Here is a 24,234-nt window from a genome sequence, read left to right on the forward strand (position 1 = left end):
ATGATTATATTGTATCCATGTTGTTAACTTTCTGATAAAACCTTAATTTGTTTAATTTAAACTCTCCTCCCTCTTGTTTTAATATATTTCTCTAAGTTGTCCAACCTATTATCATATTCAGCCTGGAAGTGCCTCAGCCCCCAGCACACAGCAGCAGCTAGCTGCGGTGAAGGTGCTAAGGCACCCCTCAAATGCTGGCTTCGCACGGGGGGGGGGCAGGATGGGCGTGAGCTGGTGGGGTGGGGCTTATTTAAACAGCTTTGCTGAGGTGTGTGCAGCCATGTGCCCCTCAGCAGAACAGTTTAAAGAAGTGGGACTCAGGAGCTGCAGTGGTTTCACTCGCGAGATACTGTGGGGTGAAGCCGCCATCATGCTCTGGCCCTCATACTGGTCCTGGGCGATGTATCACTACAGTCCCTGCCACAATAAACCAAGGGTTTCTGCACAAAGTTCTGTGTGCACTATGTTTGCCTATATAAATTTGCTCTCTAGGTAAATGACCTGTCTGTGGCTATGGAGTTGTTTTTTAAATGTCAAACAAGAAGGGAATATGCAGTGTATTTTGTAGGGTAGATAAATATGCCTTTGCTCCTTCACTTTAGATTTCTGAGGAAGTAATTGCCTTCTGTAGATCTTACCTTTTTGCTTATCACTTACTTGATGCCTGACACTTTTTGCAGTTTCCGCCCAGTGCCCCTGGAACAGACTTATGTGGGAATCACTGAGAAGAAAGCAATCAAGCGCTTCCAGATCATGAATGAGATTGTGTATGAGAAAATCATGGAGCATGCTGGGAAGAACCAGGTAGGTTCTCGTCTCTGGGTAAATTGGGGCAGTGGGTGTGGGGAGAGGGATTGCATCTCAGAGATGCAGGAAACCAGGCAGAGGGCCTTCTCGGTAGGGGCACCCGCCCTGTGGAATGCCCTCCCACCAGGTGTCAAAGAGAAAAACAACTGCAAGACTTTTTGAAGACATCTGAAGGCAGCCCTGTTTAGGGAAGCTTTTAATGTTTGACGGACTATTGTATTTTAATACTTTGTTGGAAGCCACCCAGAGTGGCTGGGGAAACCCAGCCAGATGGGTAGGGTATAAATAATAAATTATTATTTTGGAAGAACAACTTGCAAGTGGGTGGAGGCACCTCTTTACCTCCAGGCATCCTAGTTGGCCATTGCTTTCTATCCCCTCCCCCACTTCAAAATACCATTTCTTAATCTGTTCTTGGCTCAGGGATGTGGTGAAGTGCATTTTCTCAGGAAGCGGCATGTGTTGTTGGGAATGTCGTCCTGGCTGCTGGGTAGCTGCTGATTTGGAACTGCATTATAGCCTCTATGATGTTTCTTCTAATACCCAGCTGGAGTTCCCCATTTTGTTGAACATTGACTTTATTTATTTTTATGGGTCTCTTGGTTGTAACTGCAATGAACTTAAGTGGACAAGAGTTGCAATTTTAACATTGGGTACATTTTGAACATGCCAAGTCTGACCCAATATAACTTACCTCGACAGGTAGCAGCTTCCTGTGTTTTCTCCAGGTGTCATTCTCAGTGCCGAGGTCTTTTTAACTGGTGGTATCTGGGTTTTAGATTGCAAGCCTGAGAGCAGAAGCTGCCTCCGCTTTTTTTAGTGACTTTTAATCAACACTGGGAGCCTCTTCAGCTGAAGGGTGCGGTAAAAATGCTTTACATGAACAAGACCTGGAATCTTCTGCTTACAAAAACCTGTGCTGCCTCCCCTTTTTTGCCTGGTCCTACAGCTATATTTTATAGTGTAAACAAAAAGAGGGTGTGCTGCCGTCTATTTGAAGCACCTAGCAAGCTAATGTCATGGTATATCTGTTGAGTGCCTGTAAGCCCTTCTAAACTGCTCTCCTCTTGAGCCCTCATCCAGCTTTTCTTTGTACAGACATTTAGGAAAGAGCAGGCAGAATTGTGCACATAGTGTTCATCTGTGTTTTGGGGTTCTCTCTTTCTAGCAGATGCTGCTGCTGCTCTCAGACTTGTCAATACAGTCTACTCTCACACAGTAGAGTGGGAAAGGGGCTGTTTTCCTTTGTGCCACTGTTAATTGACTCTGGTGCTCTCCATTTATTCAGAATGTGTGTATTCTTATAAACCAAAAATCATGTTGGCTCCTTGCATGATTTTAGAACATTTATCTGAATGAACAGGGGTCTAAATCGCATCTGGGGCCTACCTGCACAGAGCAAGCTCTCCATTGCAGGCCTCACCCATATGGCTAGAAGAGAATGCAGGGCCAGCAAATGCAGTTCTTCCCTTTTCCTCACATGATGTTGATCACATGAGGCAGAACACCTTTTGGACTTTTCCGCTTGTAATTATACTCTCCTCTTTGATCCCCGCCCCCAATGGCTTGCTTTCTCATTGCATAGCTATCATGGACTGAGAACTTTGATTTCTGTTGTCTCCAATCAGGTGCTAGTGTTTGTCCACTCCAGGAAGGAGACCGGGAAAACTGCTCGAGCCATCAGGGACATGTGTCTGGAGAAAGACACCCTGGGTCTCTTCCTGCGAGAGGGCTCTGCCTCCACCGAGGTCCTGAGGACAGAAGCTGAGCAATGCAAGGTATTTATTTCTGTATTTATTCAACCTTTATCTACCACTTTGTCATATTTAATTTGTATAATGATTCACAAATTAACCCATATAAATTAATACCAAAATAACAAAACCAACAAATAATTGGCAAGAAACAACGCCAAAATCTGTGTCAGAACCAGAAAATAAAGTGGTTTGCTTTCAAAGGCCAAGTGAAATATTTTCTTTTCATACGTCTTCGAAAAGAGTCCCTTCCCCTAGTGGAAGGTCAACCCAGGCTCCTCATAGGATAGAATTCAGAGAAGGGTTTCACCAGAATATCTTTGGTGCTTGCTAGCATCTCTTTTCTTTCTCTAGAACAAGTTCACATCTCTCCCTTCACTCAGCTACAGAAAATCAGGAATCATTAGGGGGTTTTGACGGCAATGTTGTTGTTTTTCGCTCACAGAATTTGGAGCTTAAAGACTTGCTGCCCTATGGCTTTGCAATTCACCATGCTGGCATGACCAGGGTGGACCGAACATTGGTGGAAGATCTGTTTGCAGACAAGCACATCCAGGTATGACAGCAGATTTCCCCCTGCAAAATATTTGAGCCCCCCCCCCCCAAGTTGATGGGCATTGCCATTCAAATGGTGTCCATGCATGGCACCATGTGACCAGTTATGCAAGGCGGGGCATGGCTGGCTCCCCTCCCAATATTTTATTCAAGTTGGAGCCCTGCTTCCCGGTGAGGTGAAAGACAGGGAAGAGGGCAAGGCAACAAAGACCAGGTGGAGCTTGGGGCAGGCAGAACCCAAAGACCATGAGAGGCATAACATGCTTGAGATAGAGGCACGCGTGACCTTTGTCATGGTGGAGAGAGAGCAAGACTAGAGACTGGGAAGGGAAAGAAATAGATTCAGGGATGGAAGGCAAATGGAGAGTGGAACTAGGGGTTGGGGAAAGAGGTTAAGAACTCTGTGGGGAGAAATAGGTTGAGGGACTGGGATGTGGGCAGAAAGATCAAGGGTAGGGACTGGAAGGGCAGACTTGGGAGACAAAGGGGTGAGCGTGGAGAGCTTTTCTTTCTCCTAGCACAGCACTGAAGCAAAACAATCTTGTCATGGTCCCCTCTCTCTGCTTTAAACTGATGCAGCACAACCTGCCTGCTCTTCTCCTTCTTACCACCCAGTCTCCAAAGATGGGTGTTGGCGAAGCTCTATTAAAATTGGGTGCCACTTTTAAACAGCCCCCCATGCATTGCAGCATTGTTGGGAGTTCCTTTGAAACTAAGCCGAAGATTCTTTCAACCCTGATATTTTCCCCTTACAGGTTTTGGTATCCACAGCAACTTTGGCTTGGGGTGTGAATCTTCCTGCTCACACCGTCATCATCAAGGGGACACAGGTGTACAGCCCAGAGAAAGGTCGCTGGACTGAACTGGGTGCCCTGGACATCTTGCAGGTAACTCCTATGGGACACAGGGACACACTTCAGTGGATTTTAGGATTAAGGACACTGTTTCTCTCTGTGTTTCTTTAGATGTTGCAGAAATATTCTTAAGACACTTGGCTGTTAATTAATGTTAGAAACTCTGTTTGAGGTCTAACTTACCTCTCTGACTTGTGTGTGTTTTTAAAGATGCTGGGTCGTGCTGGGAGACCTCAGTACGACACCAAGGGCGAGGGAATCCTGATCACTTCTCATGGAGAGCTGCAGTATTACCTCTCACTGCTGAACCAGCAGCTTCCCATTGAGAGCCAAATGGTGGCGAAGCTGCCAGACATGCTGAATGCAGAGGTCGTGCTGGGCAACGTCCAAAATGCAAAGGTGAGGAGGAGAGACCCCAGTCATGACTTGTGGCTGCTCTGTTTTTAGTGTCTCAGCACAGAGATAAAGGGGGATGCTGTGTTAGGGAGACCATTTAGTCACAACACCTGATCAGGGCTTGAGCATCTCTCAGTCGGGTGCAGACTTGAGCATACTGAAGAATCTTGGTGGCATTTTATTAGTGGAGGCCAATTTTCAGCTTTTCTTGACAGAGAATTTGGATTACCCTGATTAGGGATTTTGAGTGTGTGCACAAAGTATAAAGTAACAGTCCTGCAGATGGTTCTAGAGTCGCATTTTGGGAGGCTAGATACTCAGCTGTGAATCTGGCACCTAGAATCATGCAGGGCAGTAGTCGTGGTATTTAGTGGGTTGTGTGTGAGAGGAGAAGTTCATCCCTGAAGCCTCTCAGCCTAGTTTGTGACAATTTCAGAATTCAGGGCTTTATCCAGTATTCTCTGTCAGCTAGTGCAAGGGTTCTTGTGCTGTGGAATCCAGTGCAACAGCTGCATTAGTGGAAACCCATTATGCAACAGATGGCACAACAAAGAGCCACCTGCTTATGCATTCTCTTGCAAAACAATGTTCTGTTGTTGCCAGACATTTCACCAGTGACATCTTAGTGCTCCATTTGATAAAATCCTCAGTCTTCCCCTCTTCTCTTAAGGCCACATCCACACCATCAATTTAAAGCAGTCTTACACCATTTTTAACTGTCTTGGCTCCCTCACCCTGGCTGAATCATGGGAAATGTAGTTTCTTGCTTTGTGAGGGGTAAACTACAGTTCCCAGGATTCTTTGGGGTGGAAGCCATGACTGCTGAAGTGGTATAAATGTGCTTTAAATGGCTGGTGTGGATGTGACATTAGTTAATGAATCTGCAAAGGTGTGCCCCTCTCCACTATTTTTTGAAGGACCTGTCCGTTGCATTTTCATTTCATTTCTTATATTTCTATGCCACTTTTCACTCACACAAGTCACAAAGCATCTTACGCACAGTAAATAATAATATATTAGAATACCACAAATTACAACGTAAATCATATAAAAACAAATCATTAGTAAAGCAATTACAGATTATCAGTAAAACAACCACTTTCTATAAAACGCTATTAACAAAACAATTTAAAATATAGGCTAAACAGCACAACCACAAGAAAAGTCATATAATAAAATTCACAAAGCACGACAGCACTCATAATCCACAAAACAATATTAACAAACTAACAACCAAAAACAAACTAAGCACTGTTGAATTCACACACACACACACACACGCGCGCGCTCTCTCTCTCTCTCTCTCTCTCTCTCTCTCTACCCCATGACTCATAGTCTTCCACTCTGTTCATCAGAAGACAGAATGGTCACGACAGCAACTCCCTTCTGAAAGCTTCCAGGGCTAAAAGGGCTGGAGGATGGGGCAAGGCAGGTGGGAAAAGCCCTTGCCCAGGCATAGGCAAACTTGGCCCTCCAAATGTTTTGGGACTACAATTCCCACCATCCCTAGCTAACAGGACCGGTGGTCAGGGATGATGGGAACTGTAGTCTCAAAAACATCTGGAGGGCCGAGTTTGCCTATGCCTGCCCTTGCCTGATGGCCAGCAGAGGTGGCCTTTAAAGCATGCTGTGATGTCCCTGTGGCCTCTGCCCCATCCTATCCCTTCCAGGATTTGAGGTTGCTGGAAACTGCTGACTCTGATACTGTGTTTCTTGGCTGCTGTAGGATGCTGTAAACTGGCTTGGCTATACTTATCTCTACATACGAATGCTACGTTCCCCAACTCTATACGGGATATCGCATGATGACCTGAAAGGAGACCCATTGTTGGACCAGCGCCGGCTGGATTTGGTGCACACTGCAGCTCTGATGCTAGATAAGAACAACCTGGTCAAGTACGACAAGAAGACAGGGAACTTCCAGGTGAGAGTGGAGTTCAAACTCTCTTTGCAGGTGCTTTCTGCTAGTCTTATCAGGAGTCTGGCCACCCAGGATGCTTCTTTGCAACTGCTTTGCCAGCCTCTTTGTGCATCTTCACACGTTATATTCTTACATTCTTATCAAACAAAACTTATTTTGCTGCTTTAAAATAAAATGTGTTACTATTTGTATGCCGCCCTTCAGCCAAAAAGGCTTCCTAGGTGGTTCCCAAGAATAAGCAGATAAATACAAATAAAATAATACAAATTCCAAATGATGCATGTATATTTAGTATGTAACATTTTGCTATATGACATATGGCTTCAATTTGTACAAGCAAAATGGTAAGTATACTAAAAATGACATCCTATATAGGTTTAAAAATGGTATGCTAAATACTAAAGAGTTGCAAATGGTTGCATCCTGTGCTATCTAAGCACATTATCTTATTTTTTCCTACTTTTGAGATGCACAAACTAAGAAAATTGCAGGAAACAACAGCAACGTATGCTCCTCATGAAGATGGCAGCATGCTCTAGGAGCAGAAATGTATCTTTGATCCAAGCATTGTATATTTCTCCATTGTGATACATGAGAATTATCAGTTTCTAAAGCTTCAGAGTGCATTACATAGAAATTTTCACACTAGACATTCCAAATGAATAAAATTTCACTCATTCCAAAAGAGAAACTGTTTCACAGGAGTGTCTTTTCTTCAAAGATGGGAGAAAAATATGTTTTTGCCCCCTGGGCTTTCACATCTTTAATGCCACAGACTTAAAAGCATACCATCCTAAATTTTCAGAAATGTTGGGCATAGCAAGATTGAAGCAATGCACCCTCACTGCTGTTTATCCAAGAAACTCCTAATACATCTACCCACCTACAAAACAAAGGGTATATTGGAGGTTCATAAAACTTCTGTCATCTATGCTCTGGTAACCTCTAGGTTAGATTACTGCAGTGTGCATTATACATGGGACTGCCTCTGAAGAAGTTTGGAAACTTAAGCTGGAAAATTCAGCGGCCAGGGCAAGATGGTTTTGAGCATATTACACCAATCTTGGTTTGGCTGCACAATTCTGGGATCAATTCAAAGTGCTGGTTTTGACCTTATAAAGCCTTAATCGCAGTACCTCAAGGATCTTCTTTCCCCTGCGATCATCTTCTGAGGCCCTTCTACAAAAGGCCCAGAAGGTGGCAATGTTCCTGCATTGTGGAGGTTGGACTAGAATCTGATGACCCAACTCTAGAATTTTATGGGAATGAAGCTTTTCTGTGGTGGTTCCCTGCTTGTGAAATGCTCTCCTCAAGAAGCCTCACCTGAAACCTTCATTACATGTCTTTTGCTGCCAGGTGAAAAATTCCTCTTCTCCCAGGCCTTTGGCTAATTAAACAAATATGGCCTTTTAAACTGAGTGTGGGGAGTTATTGCTTGGTTTATTACTATATTACGTATTTTTGTATTTTTATATTGTAAACTGCCTGTGATCCTCAGATGAAGGGAGGTACAGAAATTAAACAAACAAACAGAAAGAAATAGACAGTGAAAAGTATGGAGAGAGAGAGTTCCCACTCCTTTCCTTGTGATATAGAACTTGGGGGAGGCCTCACACAATTAAATTGATGGGCAACATGATCTTGACACAAGGAAGTAATTCACACAATGCACAATAAACTGCTGGAACTTGTGCCACAAGGAGCAATGGTGGCTATTAGCCTGGAGAGTTTTAAAAAACACAGATTCAAGGAGGTTAAGCCTGTTAGCCATGATTACAAACTGAACCTCTGTTTACTGAACTGGCATGTCTCTAAATGACAAGACAGGGATGTAGCAAAGATCCTTTCTCCCCTTTCCATCTGTGATCAATCCAATCAACGTAAAAATACTTAAAATCTCTGTCACCACTGCCCATTTTTTGTATATTTTGAGTGGAGGAAAAACAATTTTATATAGCAGTATTTACAATGAGTGGCTATGTTTGGACACAGCACCAAGCCGAACTGGTTAAGCAAAGTAGTCTATGTGCAAGTCACATGTTGGTGCACATAGCTCAAGCTTCTCCATTTTATTCAAACCACAGAGTGGCTGGCTTAGTGTTGTGTCTGAACCAGTTTGTTTCTTGAAGCAGCTTCTCCTTTCACTTCAAAAGGCACCCCGGAAACAGCCTTCAAAAACAGTCTCTTTTGTTGGGAGGCAATGGTCCTTCCAAGTACCTAATTCAAGACCTGGTGGGGCTTTTAAGGTTAAAACTTGCACCTTCAGTTATGCTTGGAAAACAGTTTGGGCGCCAGTGAACATCTGTTAAAATTTAAATCTCTTAAAACGTGCTCATTCCAGTGCACCAACCTCCCCACCCTATTTTGAACTGAAGTTTCAAAATATTGAGGGCTGCCCCACTTATGTGTTTCAGTAACCTAAGCCTGGTTTGTTCTTTCCTCTCCATTTTGTTAACCAGAAGTGGCTTTCCTCCCTCTCTCCCCAGGTTACGGAGCTGGGCCGCATTGCCAGCCACTACTATATCACCAATGAGACCATACAGACTTACAACCAACTACTCAAGCCCACCTTGAGTGAGATTGAACTCTTCCGGGTTTTCTCACTTTCTTCTGAGTTTAAGAACATCACCGTGAGAGAGGTATGAATCCAGAGATCTGTTGGGCACGATACCCACCTCCTGCCCTTGTAGTTATTTTTGTTAGTGTTTAGTTTGTATCCTCTTATGCAAGGTCTTGTTTTTACTGGTGGAGTGGAGGAGACATTCCTAGTCCTTGTGACTATAAATACTTTTAAACATGAAGGTACTGGATCGGCAAGGCTCTAACCAGAGAACACAACTTGTTCTGATTTTTTCAAATTGCCGTCATTTCTATGTTTGTATTTAAACTGATAAGGAACTGAATGAAATTTGAATAAAGTACTGGTGCTTAGCATAGTGTAAAACCCATCGAGAATGAAACTGATCATACATATTTCTCCATTAATCATGCAAACTTGCTGCAGTTGTCGATCTGTGGCCCTCAGAAGTGGATGAGTGGCCTACTTTTTTCATTCATCTTCAAAAGGATATTGTGCTGTTGTAGGCTTGGGCAGAGTGGCCTAGCCTACTCTGTTCTTTCCTAATTACTATTTTTAAAACAACTGCAGGAAGAGAAACTGGAACTGCAGAAGCTACTTGAGCGGGTCCCAATCCCAGTGAAAGAAAGCATTGAGGAGCCTAGTGCTAAGGTAAGCCCTGTCTCTTCTAGGGCAAGCTTATATCCAGCGTGAGGTTGGTTCTGCAAGTTCCTGAGTTGTATGAATTCCCCATTTTTTCTCCTCCGACTAGTTCTACTTGTTCAGGGAGTCATTTTACCCAAGGGAGTAACTGGCTGGCTGCCCTCTTGGGAGCTGTTTTGTTTTAAACCAACTTCATTTTAAAAAAGCAAGCCTATGAAGAAAATCTATGGTGAAACTTGAGTGTACTTGCAAAGCTACATATATATACGTTTAATATGTTGTGTGTGTGCTTGTTTGTGGGTCTGGCCAACACCAGGAGAATGTGGCTGTGGGCCTGGAAAAGGTTCCTCATGCCTTCTTTGGAGAATGTTAATGTCCCTTATTGTCTTCTCCTTAGATCAATGTGCTCCTTCAGGCCTTTATCTCTCAGCTGAAGCTGGAGGGCTTTGCTCTCATGGCAGACATGGTGTATGTCACTCAGGTGAGTAACCATTCAGATTGGAAGTGGCTCTTTTGTGCTCCGGTATCCTCCATTTACAAGGTTTTCATGAATCCACCACTTTGAGAAAGATCACATCACAATAAGTTTGTTGTTTAGCTATCACAAGCCTTCTGTTGTGCATGGATAAAGAGGAACTTTTACTTACTATCTTTGGTGGCCTGTACAGCTTGTCATGTGGTAGATCCCATACTTTATATACAGAAGGCCCCAGGTTGCATCCCTTCAATCTAGAGGAGCAGAACTGGGAAAGTCACTGCAGTAGGCATTGTAGAGCTTGCCCAGCCTTTGCCAACCCGGTGCCCTCCAGAGTTTTTGCACTACAATTTCGAACAGCCATATCCAGCGTGTCCGAAGAATCTGGAGGGCACAAGTTTGGCAAAGGCTGGACTAGATGGACCAGTGGCTTAACTTGGTGTAAGATGGCTTCATTCCAAAGGGGTGGCCCTGTAAATTCATTGCAGTAAGGAGTCTTGTAGGTACCTGGAGGTTTTCTTTGTTTCTTGTGAGCCATTTTGTCAGATGCATTATATTAATGGGGCTTATCACCTGCAGGGTGGAAGCGGAGTTTCAAAAATGGATCTTTAGATGGATGTGGATACATGCTTGTATTTTAATCAAAAAACCAGTTAAAACCTCCCTGTGAGGTTTTTTTCTTTGATATTTGACATCTGTTTTGTCCTGCTTTCAGTCTGCTGGGCGGCTCATGCGTGCAATCTTTGAGATTGTCCTCAACCGTGGTTGGGCGCAGCTTACTGACAAGACTTTGAACCTCTGCAAGATGATTGACAAACGAATGTATGTAGTGGCTCCAGAGCATGCTCTTAATCGTGATGTATTGCAGACTTTATATCTAGTATTGCCCTACCATGCAGCTGGGCCTGGCAGCAGCACTCAGCCAGGCTGGGCACTGGCTGAGGACCCCAGCAGCTTGGCAGCCCCTCACCAGCCTGATCCAGTTGTGCTGCCTTGCCATGCTCCTTACTTCATCCTGGGCAGTCTGTTGGCAGTGGGTGGGCAGTGGTTTGATTTCATAGATAGGTGGAGTCAAAAGGGAGGGATGAAAAGTGATTTCATGTTGTAACCGCCCTGAGACCTTTGAGTGTAGGGTGGTATACCCTTTTTTTTTTAAGTGTTGGTTGGGAAAGCATCTGTAGAGGGGAAAGGACTTGTGCCACCCTAAGGACCAGAAGACTGTAGTTTCTGGGATTTCAAAATTAGCAGTATGTCCTGCCCTAGAAAGCCAGTTATGTGATTGCATCCGTACTGGTTTCCAGAATCACTTCCCATAAGTGGGACAGACCATGGTGTTTGTTTTTGTGCCAGGGCAGGGGGCAAGAAACAAGCCCCCCTCAGGCAACCCAAGTCTCTTGCGATGGCAGTGTGAAGAGCATTGGCTTAGTCTCCTGAGCAGGCTTGCAAGCCAAAGGCACTGGAAATGAGAAGCCTTGTGGGGCTGTGGGCTGGGGTGGGGTTATGCACAGAGGGCCACACAGAGGGCCCATTTTGAGGCTGAAGAGGAACCTCCTCACTTTTCTTCCTCAATTTGAAGGAAGAGCATGGGGCAAAACACAAGGAACTTAGGAGGTGCCTAAATTTCTCTTCCATTGCTTACTAACCACCATTGCTGGCACAATCCTGATAGTGCTTCTTGCTTATGCAGGTGGCAATCCATGTGCCCCCTTCGTCAATTCAAGAAACTGCCTGAAGAGGTGGTGAAGAAAATTGAGAAGAAAAACTTCCCATTTGAACGACTCTATGACTTGAATCACAATGAAATAGGTCAGTGGGCAGAGGTTGTTTGTTTGTGGGGGGGGCAGTGGAAGGGATCTAAGGGATCAGTGTTTCTTGGCTAAAGGGTCTCTCAGTTTTTCCACAGAATATAGCCCAACTTGATTATGACCTGCTGAGAATCTTGAAAGCATGCAGTTCATCTCAGATCTCCATCTGTGCACATGCTTACTCGTTGTCAGCGCTGCCCAAGGTCCCAGCTCACACAAGACCAACGCTGCTTCTTGCTCAAGTTTAAAAGTCTTTATTGAAGTTCAGTCTCATCTCCAGACGCGCAGCGCGCAACGCTACATCTATCCGTCAGACCGTAGAAGTCCCATCTGAATCTCCTCCCCCCTGACACCAGCTTAAGATTCTAGCCTTACTCCACCTCTTCCTCTGTTCCTTCTTTCTCTGGGTCCTTCTGCTAGTCGGAGTCTCAGCCCTCCGAGATTCTTCTGACGCTGATTCTCCCGACTCCTCCCCCCCCTCTTTCGGGCTTTAGGACCTGGCTCCCAATCCGGGTTTTCTGCTGTCCCGCGCTCCTTCACATTTGAACTTGGCACGCGCGCGCAGCCTCCCACTTTCCTTCTGACCGTTACACTTGTGTCACTGCTCCCCCTTTCGGGGAGGCTAGCTGGACCTGGCCTTCCCTCCGTCTCCCCACTCCCCGATGGAGGAGAAGCTGGTCCTGACTCACGTGACTCTTCCCCCCCACTGTGCTCTGGTGGGGGAACTGGCCCTACTCCTCCGCTACTCCTTTGGGACTCCCCTCTGGTTCCTTGTTTATGGATCGTCCCCTCTGGGATTCGCCTCACCCTTACCATAGGCGCCCCCTCCTGGGAATCTTCTGATTCGCTGGAGAAGGTCATGGAATCTCTCGGTCCACTGTCATATTCCCCTACGCTCCCCTCTGATTCCTCTCCTCCGCTCTCTATTTGCTCTCTCCCCTGCTCTTCTGCTCCTGAGCCTCTGACATCCATCCCCCCCTCGAAGCCCCCCCTTCCCCCTCCCCCTCTTCGGGTGTGGGTTCTGCGTGCAAGGGCCCCCTCAGCAGTTCCCTGCTCCACCCCACTTCTGGTTGAGTGTCCCACCAATAGGAGCGGTCCGTGGCAAACCCCGAGAACGACCCCTCCGGGGAGCTCATCCCCGGCGTCGGCTCCTCATCTGAGGAGAAACCTTGGAACGTGCTGGCTGACAGTGTGGGAGTGAAAAGCCAGTCGTCGAAATACTCCGCCGGCATGGGTCTGTGTGGGAAGATCGAATGGAACTCGTCTTTGAGATAGTGCTCCTCCACGGCGTAGCACGGCACCCACTCGTTGGCGCTGGCCGGAGTACCCTCCCTGGCGAGGAGATATTCGACTCCCTCTTCCCCCCATCTGGAGTCCAAAATCTCTGTGACCTTGTTGAGTGGCGTCGCCCTCTGTGGTCCCTCCCCTGTTGGCGATGGGCTACGTGGAGCTGGTGCGGTCCCTGGCGCCTGAAACCTGTGGGGCGCCTTGTAAGGCGTGAGCACTGACCTGTGAAAGACTGGGTGCATTCTGGAGCCCTCCGGGAGTGTCAACCGGTAGGCCACTGGATTGATTTGTGCCGCGACCTGGTAAGGTCCCAGCTGCTTGTGTCCTAGCTTCCTCTTAGCTAGCGTTCTGGCCGGCACTGCCTGAGCTGCTAACCAGACCCAGTCCCCTACCTGTATGTCTTCCCCAACCCTCCTGTGCCTGTCTGCCTGCATCTTGTAGGCGTGTTTCGCGAGTTCCAAGTGCCTTCGGAGTTGCTCATGGACCTCCTGTAACTCTGCGGCTAAGTGCTCTGCCCCCCGTGGCTCCCCCTCTGCCTCAGTCTCCAACCCCGGGAAGGTTCTGGGGTGGCGCCCATTGTTAGCGAAGAACGGTGTCACCCCTGTAGACCCGTGCTTCGTGTTGTTGTAGGCAAACTCTGCTAGCGGTAGGTAGTCCACCCAGGTCGAGGGCTGTTGATTGGCGTAGCATCGCAGGTACTGCTGCATGATGGCGTTGACCCTCTCCGCTTGTCCGTTGGTCTGCGGGTGTCGTGCCGACGCTAAGTTGATCTTGACGTTCAGGATGCCCAGCAGCTTCTGCCAGAAGTTCGAGATGAATTGGCGGCCCCGGTCGGACAGGATGGACCGCGGCAGGCCGTGAGCTTTGAAAACGTGGTCTATGAACAGCTTGGCGGTCTGTTCCGCTGTGGCCACCTTCGTGCACGGAATGAAATGCGCCATCTTGGTGAAGAGGTCTACGACCACGAGTACCGCTGTTTTGCCTCGCGAACTGGGCAGATCTGTAACAAAGTCCAGGGCCACTTTCTCCCATGGTTCGAGCGGCGTCTGCAGCGGTTCCAGCAGACCCGCCGGCTTCCTGTGTACTGGCTTGGCCCTTTGGCAGGTGTCACACCTGGAAACGTAATCCGCTACTTCTCCCCGCACCTTGGGCCACCAAAAGTCCCTGGTGACTAATTCCGCCGTCTTGTCCTTGCCGAAGTGCCCCGCGCTGGGCGCGTCGTGCAGCTGCTGCAAGACTCTCGCGCGAAGGTCGTCACCCGGTACGTAGAGAGCCCCTTTGCGGAGGAGTAGTCCGTCGCGTACCTGGAACTCGTCGTCCCTCGCTGTGCCGTTTCGCACCTCCTCCATCTTGGATTGCGCAAACGAATCCGCCTGTAGCGCGCGACGGACTGCGTCCAGGTCCACTGCGGCTGAAGCGCACGCCCACACCTCTGGTGCGAAAATGTGTTTGGCCGCTGCCGGTGCCGCTTCCTCGAGATACTGCGGCTTCCTGGATAGCGCATCCGCCATGACGTTGTTGTCTCCCGGGATGTATTCTATCCGGAAATCGAAATCTGCAAAGAACTCCGCCCAGCGGATGTGTCTCTGGTTCAGGAACTTCACCGTGCGCCAGTACTCCAGGTTCTTGTGGTCCGTGCGAACCTGCACTGTGTGTCTGGCTCCGACGAGGAAGTGCCGCCACGCCTTGAAGGCTGCATGAATAGCCAGCAACTCCCTGTCCCAGATGGTGTAGTTCTGCTCCGACGCGCTGAGCTTCCTGGAGTAGAATGCGCACGGTCTCCAGTCCCCTTGCGGATCTTGCTGCAACAGGACCGCCCCCACCGCTCTGTCCGAGGCGTCCGTTTCAACCCTCATCGGTTTGCTGGGGTTTACGTGTAGCAGCTGTTCTTCGGACGCGAAGAGACGCTTGAGCCTCCGAAAGGACTGCTCCGCCTGGTCCGTCCAGGTGAACTTCTTCTTCTTGGAGCTGAGGGTGTCCGTGATGGCCGTCGTCTCCTTCGCGAACCCCTTGATGAACTTGCGATAAAAGTTGGCGAAACCGACGAACTTCTGGACCTCCTTCCGGTTGCGCGGACTCTTCCAGTCCAACACTGAGCGGACCTTGGCGCTGTCCATGGCAAGTCCCTTGTCGGACAGCTTGTAGCCCAGGAAATCCACCTCTGTCGTGTCGAACTGGCACTTCTCCAGTTTGGCGTAAAGTCTGTGCTCCCGTAGTCTCTGCAGGACCTCCTTGACGTCCTCCTCGTGCGCCTCCTGCGAGTCCGAAAAGATCAGGATATCATCTAAGAAGCAGACGCACTTCTTGTAGAGGAGTCCCGCTAGCACGTGGTGCATGAAAGCTTGGAAACAATGGGAGCCATTTTGGAGACCAAACGGCATGACTCTGTATTCATAGGTTCCTAAAGGCGTAAACATGGCTGTCTTCCACTCGTCGCCCTCCCGCATGCGTATAAGGTTGTAGGCCCCTCGTAGATCCAACTTGGTGAAGATCCGTCCCTTCCTCACCGTCGCGAGCAGGTCGTCAATTTTGGGCATGGGGAATGCTGTGGGCTTTGTCCTGGAATTGATGATTCTATAATCCACTATGAGCCTCCGTTCGGGCGTGTCTCTCTTCTTCACGAAAAACACGGGACTGCCCCCCACTGCTTTGGATTCCCGGATGAATCCCCGCTTCAAATTGCGATCTATGAACTCCCTGAGTTCTTGCATTTCGTCTTCAGACATGGAGTACAGTCTCCCCGTCGGCAGCGTCGCCCCTGGCAGGAGGTCAATCTTGCAGTCGTAGGGTCTGTGGGGAGGCAGCTTGTCTGCTTCCTTCTCGCAAAAGACTTCCAAAAAGGCCTTGTACTTGTTGGGCACCGCTTGCACCATGCCTAGGTGTAGCTGCGGTGCTTCCTCTTGCCCCTCCTCTTCCTGGCAGGTCTGGATGCAATGCGCTGCGCAGTAGGAAGAGCAGAAGGTCAATTGCCGCTGGTACCACGCTAATGCCAGGCTGTGCCTATCCAGCCAACTCATGCCCAACACTATGGGCGTGTCCGACAGGTGGGTGACGTTGAAACTGATGACTTCACGGTGGTTCCCAATTTGCATCACCAGAGGCGGTGTCTGCTGTACCACCTCTCCTCCCAGTATCTTCCTGCCATCTACCGTGACAACATTTAGGGGCGTCGTGGCTGGCAGGAGTGCTATGCGATGCTGCTTGACGAAGTCCAACCCTACAAAGTCTGCGTTGCTACCAGAGTCAATGGTAATAGGGACCTCCAGGGTGAGCCCATTGGGCAGCTGGAGCGATGCAGTGAGTTGCACCACTGGTTTGGGTGGGAGGGGGTCTGTGGGCTGCAAAATCTCTGGGGACTGCTTCACTGATTCGCCTGGTTGAGCCCCAGTGCCTCCATCTCCAACCAGGCGTCGCCTTTTCCCTGCTGCTCTACTCCCTGCTGAATTGCTCCTTTAACAGTTGCTGAGGCTGCAGTGTGCTTCTGGAGCCTCTGGGGACACTCTTTGGCCATGTGCAGTGCACTGTCGCAGATGTAACACTTCCTGCTCCCTCTAGGAGCCTTCGCCTTGACTGCTCCTGGTGTTTGGGCTCTGCTTGCTGTCTGAGCCCTTGCACCTCCGATTTCCATTGGCTCCTCTCCCCTCATCAGAGCAGGCGTGGACTGAGCGCGCTCTGTCTCTCTGGGTAGGAAGGGAGTCGTTCTAACTGACGTGTTTGCTCTTCCCCCCTCCTCCCTGCTCCACGGGCGTTCTTCCAGGCGCACCCCAATTGCGAGCGCCCTTTGGACAACTTCTGTTGTATTTTGGGGTCTCTCTCCCCTCGCCAGCTCATCTTTCACGGCTCCATTCAGCCCCTCCCAGAACAGATCCCTGACGGCAGCTGAGTCCTTCTGCCAGCCCAGCACATTTACTAACCCAAAAAAGCGGGAATGATACTGGCGCACCGTCGCTTTTCCTTGCCGCAATCCATGCATTTCCCTTCTAGCGACATCCACATCCACCGTTGATTTAAAGCAAGCGTCCATGGCTCCAATAAAGGCGCTTGAATCTTTGAGGGCGGGGTCATTTTCGCGTAGCAAGGTTCGCAGCCACGACTTAGCTTCCCCATGCAGATGAGTGATTATGAAACCCACTTTCTCCTCCTCATCTCTAAAATCTTTCCGAAGCAAATTGAGCGCGAAAACTACTTCTGCTCTGAAGTTAGGGTACTGCTGCAGGTTCCCGTCAAAATGGGTCACAAGGCTCGCCCCCCTTTTCCCGAGGGCAACTCCCTCCGGCTTGGCTCCCAGCTGCCCCTCCTTTCCCCATTTGTCCCACCTGGCTTGCAGATCCTGGCAGAGCGCAGCTGTGTCTTCTTCTTTTTTCTTAGACGCAGCCAATTCTGCGTAGAGCGTTGACACCGCTTCCTGCAATTGCTTGATTTTTTCCTCTGTAGTCATCTTTGCCTATCTTCGTGAGCTTGCAGAGTTTTTGTGAGATGGGACTTACTGTCAGCGCTGCCCAAGGTCCCAGCTCACACAAGACCAACGCTGCTTCTTGCTCAAGTTTAAAAGTCTTTATTGAAGTTCAGTCTCATCTCCAGACGCGCAGCGCGCAACGCTACATCTATCCGTCAGACCGTAGAAGTCCCATCTGAATCTCCTCCCCCCTGACACCAGCTTAAGATTCTAGCCTTACTCCACCTCTTCCTCTGTTCCTTCTTTCTCTGGGTCCTTCTGCTAGTCGGAGTCTCAGCCCTCCGAGATTCTTCTGACGCTGATTCTCCCGACTCCTCCCCCCCCCTCTTTCGGGCTTTAGGACCTGGCTCCCAATCCGGGTTTTCTGCTGTCCCGCGCTCCTTCACATTTGAACTTGGCACGCGCGCGCAGCCTCCCACTTTCCTTCTGACCGTTACACTTGTGTCACTGCTCCCCCTTTCGGGGAGGCTAGCTGGACCTGGCCTTCCCTCCGTCTCCCCACTCCCCGATGGAGGAGAAGCTGGTCCTGACTCACGTGACTCTTCCCCCCCACTGTGCTCTGGTGGGGGAACTGGCCCTACTCCTCCGCTACTCCTTTGGGACTCCCCTCTGGTTCCTTGTTTATGGATCGTCCCCTCTGGGATTCGCCTCGCCCTTACCATAGGCGCCCCCTCCTGGGAATCTTCTGATTCGCTGGAGAAGCTCATGGAATCTCTCGGTCCACTGTCATATTCCCCTACGCTCCCCTCTGATTCCTCTCCTCCGCTCTCTATTTGCTCTCTCCCCTGCTCTTCTGCTCCTGAGCCTCTGACACTCGTCTTTTCTTTAATACCATCCTTTTACAGGGGAGCTGATTCGGATGCCAAAGATGGGGAAGACAATCCACAAATATGTCCATTTGTTCCCCAAACTGGAGTTGTCTGTCCACCTGCAGCCCATCACCAGGTCCACTCTGAAAGTAGAGCTGACAATTACCCCAGATTTCCAGTGGGATGAGAAGGTAAAGGGACCCCCTGGAGGTCTGAAGTAATGGCCACCAGTAAGGTGTGGGTGGGGAGGTTTGCTGGGTAGCTAGTTTGATGTGGAGGCAGCGCATGGAACAGGGATTGATGGGGATTGATGGGGACTGAATGGTAGCAGCAAAACAAGTTGCACTCCTTAAACACTATATGGAGAGAGCAAGAATTTTCACTTGGGGGCAGTATTAAATCCGAATTTTCTCCTCTCTTGGGCCAGGTGCATGGTTCTTCAGAGGCCTTTTGGATCCTGGTGGAGGATGTGGACAGTGAAGTGATCCTACATCACGAGTATTTCCTTCTGAAGGCCAAGTATGCTCAGGATGAACACCTCATCACTTTCTTTGTGCCGGTCTTCGAGCCTCTCCCCCCACAATACTTTATCCGGGTGGTCTCAGATCGCTGGCTCTGTAAGTCCCCATTCTTTTGCAGAAGGATGTTCTCCAGCTCCCCAGCTGGGGTCTGCAGTGTGAACAGTCTATTGTAGGGGGAAGCCCAGACATGTTCTTTGCCTGTCAAGTCTTTTTTCTAGCTGTTTCTGTCCCTTCTTGCTCCCCTGAAGATGAAACCCCACCAGCACCACCCACATTACACATTGCCAGCCCAGGTGGGGCCAAATCAGGACCTCACTTTCCTCTCTGAACAGCCATAGACCTGCCTGGAATCATATAATAGGGAAGCCCCTCCAGTGTTGTCTTCCTTTGCCACACTGAGGAGTTAAAAGCATCACTTCCATACTGTTTGCATTCACCTGCATAGTTAATTCTGTCCCCTCAGTACTTCATGTTTGGAAAAATGTGGCTGCCCTATAACCTCTTCTAATAGTTCATAACAGGTCGGTTGTGCCACAGGAGTGATGCAGAGTGGAATTTTTTCCATGGAAAGTGTTCCATATCCTAAGATCCTTGGTAATGAAGAATGGATGCAAACTGCAAATGCAGTTTTAAGCAAGCTGGGCAGTTCTGTTTTTAAGCTTTGTTTACTAAAATAGAATGAACATGCTAAATTAAGTTACTATTTAGAGCATCAGAAATTTTCATGTTGCAAACTGAAAATTTCCCAGTGTATATTACCCTAACTCCTGAAAATTTTCCGGAAAGGCCGCATCACCTGTACTATGCTAGCTGGAGTAGACAAGGTAGATCCAGCACAGACCATTGCTTTGTATTAGCCCATTTTATAGATAAATATGTTAAGAAACCAGGTAGTGTGCTATTTGCAGCTTTCATAGACCTGAAAACTGCATTCAAATCAATCTCTTGAGTAAGACTGTGGGATAAGTCAAATTTTTTGAGAATACATAAAAGATTGTTTTTCTTGGTTAAATGTCTACATAAAGACACCATGCTGAAAGTGTGTTGCTCTACAAACGGGCAGCTCGCATACTAGCTACAAAGGGAGTTAAGCAAGGTTGTATCCTAGCTCCTGCATTATTTAATTTATATATACACCCCCAGAGTATCATGCCCCTAAATTGGCCACAATTACTATTACTGGTTGGCCACAATTACTACACAGTTACTACCATCTATTACTATATGCTGACGACACGGTACTCATATCTCAAACAAAAGTTGGCCTAAGAAGATTGACAAGGGCATTCTCAGAATACGGCCGAAAGGAATAGCTGGCTGTGAATTACCAAAGTCTTGAAGACACTACAGGGCCCACAGATGGTATATGGATAACCAGTTAAAGTCTTTAAATATGTTGGTCCAAATCTTCAGTCAACAGGGCAGCACATCAGAAATACACGAAGGAAAAAGTATCTCAGAGTGCCAAAATTTGGACATGCTTTTTCAAATAATAATAATAAAAAAGGTGGCAATCATATATCTTCAGCACTTGAAATGTTTAAAGCTAACCCCTGGCACAGTTATTATGTGGGGTGCAGATTTGGACAGACGCTCACCTTGGATCTAAAGAAGCTGTTCAGTCCAAGTTCTTAAAGCATTTTTTTGTTGTTCCATCCTGTGTTCCAAACGCTTCATAGCTCTTGGAGGCCAATCTTCCCTCTGTTGAATGACAGAATTGGCGTAGGACATTTAATTATTGGCTTTGGGGTAGTAGACCCCCACCAGTCTACTACCCCTAACTACCGTCACGAGAGTGCCTGGACTGCATCTGAGTATGCAAGTATCTTTGCAGTCTGCTGCTCAGGGTGCAGAAGGTACAAAAGAAATATCAGCACCCTGATGTTCCAGGGTTCAGGGGGCAGACCTGGGATCCTGTTGAACATTTGCTAAGAGCACCATATCTTGGCACAAGCACAGCCATGGCTAAAATGTGACTCCCCCAGGCCCTGGGTCTGACCTCTCTCTATTGATCTTCTCATTCAAAGAATACCTCTTGTAAAAGCAGACAACAGATCTAGATCCTCTGTTTTCATCTTCTTTGTGTTTATGTGCTTGATTATTTCAGCCTGTGAGACACAGCTGCCTGTGTCCTTCCGACATCTGATCCTTCCAGAGAAGTACCCTCCACCAACCGAGCTGCTGGACCTGCAGCCACTGCCTGTCTCCGCTTTGCGGAACAGCGCCTTCGAGAGCCTCTACCAGGACAAGTTTCCCTTCTTCAATCCTATCCAGACTCAAGGTGGGCAGTTGCAGGCGGCTCTTGAGTCAGTGATGAGGAGGGCTGCCAAGAAAATAGGAACCATCTTAGCAGGGGGTGGGGGTGGGGGAAGCTGCATAGTATTACCGTATTTTTTGCTCTATAAGACTCACTTTTTCCCTCCTAAAAAGTAAGGGAAATGTGTGTGCGTCTTATGGAGCGAATGCAGGCTGCGCAGCTATCCCAGAAGCCAGAACAGCAAGAGGGATTGCTGCTTTCGCTGCGCAGCGATCCCTCTTGTTGTTCTGGCTTCTGAGATTCAGATTTTTTTTCTTTCTTGTTTTCTTCCTCCAAAAACTAGGTGCATCTTATGGCTTGGTGCATCTTATAGAGCGAAAAATACGGTATATATTAGGTGCCAACAGCCTGGAGCATGCAAGACAAAATGGCATAATTCAGAACTGCAGTCTTAATTGCCAGACATTCCATCACATAGCTGGGGGATTCAGTCTAGTAGTCTTGTGAACATCACTTCGGTATGTGGTGCTTGTTTGTGACGTGGTTACAAATTCAGGTGCTGTGTCTGTTGCTGGGGAAGTTCACTACTAGCCACGATGAATGCCGGTTGTTGGAAGCCACAGGAATGAGGTCTTTTTGTGCTTGGGTCTCACTTGTGAGTTTCCCACAAGCATCTGCTTGGCCACTGTGAGAACAGGATGCTGAATATGATGCACCATTGGCCTGATCCAGCAGGCTCTTCTTATTTTCTTAAATACCGACACTTCTAGCAACGTTCACCAAACTGGTGCCCTCTACATAGTTTGAACTGCAACTCCCATGAGCCCCAGCCAGCAAGCCTCTGAGCTCAGTCATGAGACTTTTAATCTCAGGCTCATGGGTTTGAGCCCCATGGTGAGCAAAAGATTCCTGCATTGCAGGGGGTTGGACTAGATGACCCTTGGGGTCCCTTCCAGCTCTACAATTCTATGATTCTTATGATGCTCCCATCGTCCCCAGTTGTGTTGCCTGGATTTGATGGGATTTGCAGTTTGAAACATCTAGAGGGCACCATCTGGGGAAGGATACTTTTCGGTTCTTGTGGGTTCTGGAGTAACTGTTGCTGGCCATAGGGAAATTTTCCTCTGCCTTTTCTTTCTCGGTCTAGTTTTCAACACAGTCTATAACAGCGATGAAAATGTGTTTGTGGGAGCTCCCACAGGCAGTGGAAAAACGATCTGTGCTGAGTTTGCCATTCTGAGGATGTTGCTGCAGAATTTGGAAGGCCGCTGTGTCTACATCACACCAATGGAAGCCCTTGCTGAGCAGGTACAGCACTCCCTAACTATTTTGAAATCTGCCCTTTTCAGGAGGTTGATAAGAATAGCTTTAATCAATTCCTCTTCCCAGTGAAAGCTTTTCAGGCAGAAAAACAAAAGAAGAGGGTCTGGATAGGGTGATCTGAGGGGTAGCTGTTGGCCTTAGCTGGAACAAGTACTCAAGTATATTTTACACAGCTCTCTCTACTTCCCCATTGTCCTCCTTATTCTCTTTGCTTTGTGAGTGAAGTTCAGATTCTGCAAAGATGGAATTAAAGCATTGCAGAATATATGTGGATAAGTCTGGATGATCACTTTGTTGGTTGTAAGCTAGAAAAACTAGAGAAGGTGTGCTTTGTGTGTGTGAGGAAGAGAGTGCTTGGAAGGACGGCTGTTAAGAACATTGTCTGCTCTTCCTTTTGCCATGGAAGATCTTCCTGGATTGGTATGAGAAGTTCCAAGAGCGCCTACTCAAGAAAGTTGTCTTGCTGACGGGGGAGACCAGCACTGACCTGAAGCTGTTGGGCAAAGGCAACATTATAATCAGCACTCCTGAGAAGTGGGACATCCTTTCCCGGCGCTGGAAGCAGCGCAAGAACGTGCAAAACGTCAACCTCTTCATTGTGGATGAAGTGCACCTCATTGGTGGCGAGAATGGGGTGAGTCTCATGGGGGAATGCAGCTCGCCACAAAGGGGCTCGGAGGGAGAAAGCAGGACACTGACCTTTCTATCTTGGAGGGTTTCCCATGCTAAGCTGCTGCATATCCTGTGTACTGAGGAGTTTCTCGTTCTGGGCAACAGGAGGAGACAGAAATCTGTAACCATTGCATCCCCTAAGCACCCCTCTCCTTCCCAGCATCTTGTGCAGCACCTGACATTGCACAAGGGGTTGCAATTAGAAGTAGCTCCCACAGCCAGTGTGTGCTGAGCAGAATGCGAGGCATCCAAACAGCTCCATGTATTTTATTGCTGATGGTTTTCAAAGATAACTTACCCAGGGATAGGAAGACACCTTCTGTCAGCAGGCATTTGAGCCACCTATCTCAGCATTGTCTATCTACACAATCTAACAACAGCTCTTGAGGTTTTCGGAAGGGAGCTTTTCCCAGACCTACCTGCAAATAGTAGGGATTAAACATGGGGACATTTGGATGCAAAACTCAGTTCTACCACCCTCCCCTGAGTAATAAATATTGCCAATGAACCAGTTGGGCATCAAAAATGATGACTGAAATTGTCAATTTTAGTAATTGTTGATAGCAGTTGGCAATAGCAGGTGCCAGCTGGATGTGAAGATTGTGGGCTTTTCCTATAGAGCTGTCATCTCTCTCTTGGAGGCTTTCCGCCTAACCCAGCTAGTCAAAGTCAGGGTCCTTCAATCATCTTGAAATCTGCCTTCCAGAGGGTGGACACTGAAGTATTAATGTTAGTGGTTGCATCAAGAAAATGCAAAAACCATTGAGCATTCAATATATATATTAATGTGCTGCCAAATTAGAGTTTTATTTTCAAAACAGCTCAATATGTTTTGAGAGATCGGAAAACAAAAGCAATATATCAATATTCAACATTGTAAAAAGAAAGTCAATTAATTATATACAAGTTACATATCTATGCATACTCAACATGAAAAATTGTATCACCTGTTCACACTAACTGGTTGCACCAAGGTATAATCACTTGGAATTCTTCTGCAGTTTGCCTAAGAGATTGAAGGGAGGTGGGGTGGTTGAGCAAAGAGCTGGAAACTGAAGATCCTAGTAGTGGTGATGGAGGAGGAGCGGATGGCGAAAGGGATTGTACCTCTCAGTTGGCCTA

The 24,234-nt window shown here is 47.9% G+C and overlaps 1 protein-coding gene across 1 annotated transcript in view; it reads left to right on the forward strand.

Moving 5' to 3' along the window:
• SNRNP200 (small nuclear ribonucleoprotein U5 subunit 200) overlaps nucleotides 1-24,234 on the forward strand; it is a 55,110-nt gene that overhangs the window by 20,556 nt on the left and 10,320 nt on the right. The window contains exons 16-31 of the mRNA XM_053401493.1: nucleotides 681-804; nucleotides 2,436-2,585; nucleotides 3,007-3,117; nucleotides 3,872-4,003; nucleotides 4,181-4,369; nucleotides 6,093-6,290; nucleotides 8,774-8,926; nucleotides 9,436-9,516; nucleotides 9,905-9,988; nucleotides 10,698-10,804; nucleotides 11,670-11,788; nucleotides 18,376-18,530; nucleotides 18,767-18,956; nucleotides 20,968-21,141; nucleotides 22,265-22,425; nucleotides 22,847-23,074. Of these exons, the coding sequence (XP_053257468.1) occupies nucleotides 681-804; nucleotides 2,436-2,585; nucleotides 3,007-3,117; nucleotides 3,872-4,003; nucleotides 4,181-4,369; nucleotides 6,093-6,290; nucleotides 8,774-8,926; nucleotides 9,436-9,516; nucleotides 9,905-9,988; nucleotides 10,698-10,804; nucleotides 11,670-11,788; nucleotides 18,376-18,530; nucleotides 18,767-18,956; nucleotides 20,968-21,141; nucleotides 22,265-22,425; nucleotides 22,847-23,074 (2,356 nt within the window). The remainder of the gene's footprint in view (nucleotides 1-680; nucleotides 805-2,435; nucleotides 2,586-3,006; nucleotides 3,118-3,871; nucleotides 4,004-4,180; nucleotides 4,370-6,092; nucleotides 6,291-8,773; nucleotides 8,927-9,435; nucleotides 9,517-9,904; nucleotides 9,989-10,697; nucleotides 10,805-11,669; nucleotides 11,789-18,375; nucleotides 18,531-18,766; nucleotides 18,957-20,967; nucleotides 21,142-22,264; nucleotides 22,426-22,846; nucleotides 23,075-24,234) is intronic.

The sequence above is a fragment of the Podarcis raffonei genome, chromosome 8, assembly GCF_027172205.1.
Source record: "Podarcis raffonei isolate rPodRaf1 chromosome 8, rPodRaf1.pri, whole genome shotgun sequence".
In the NCBI taxonomy this organism is placed as follows: domain Eukaryota; kingdom Metazoa; phylum Chordata; class Lepidosauria; order Squamata; family Lacertidae; genus Podarcis; species Podarcis raffonei.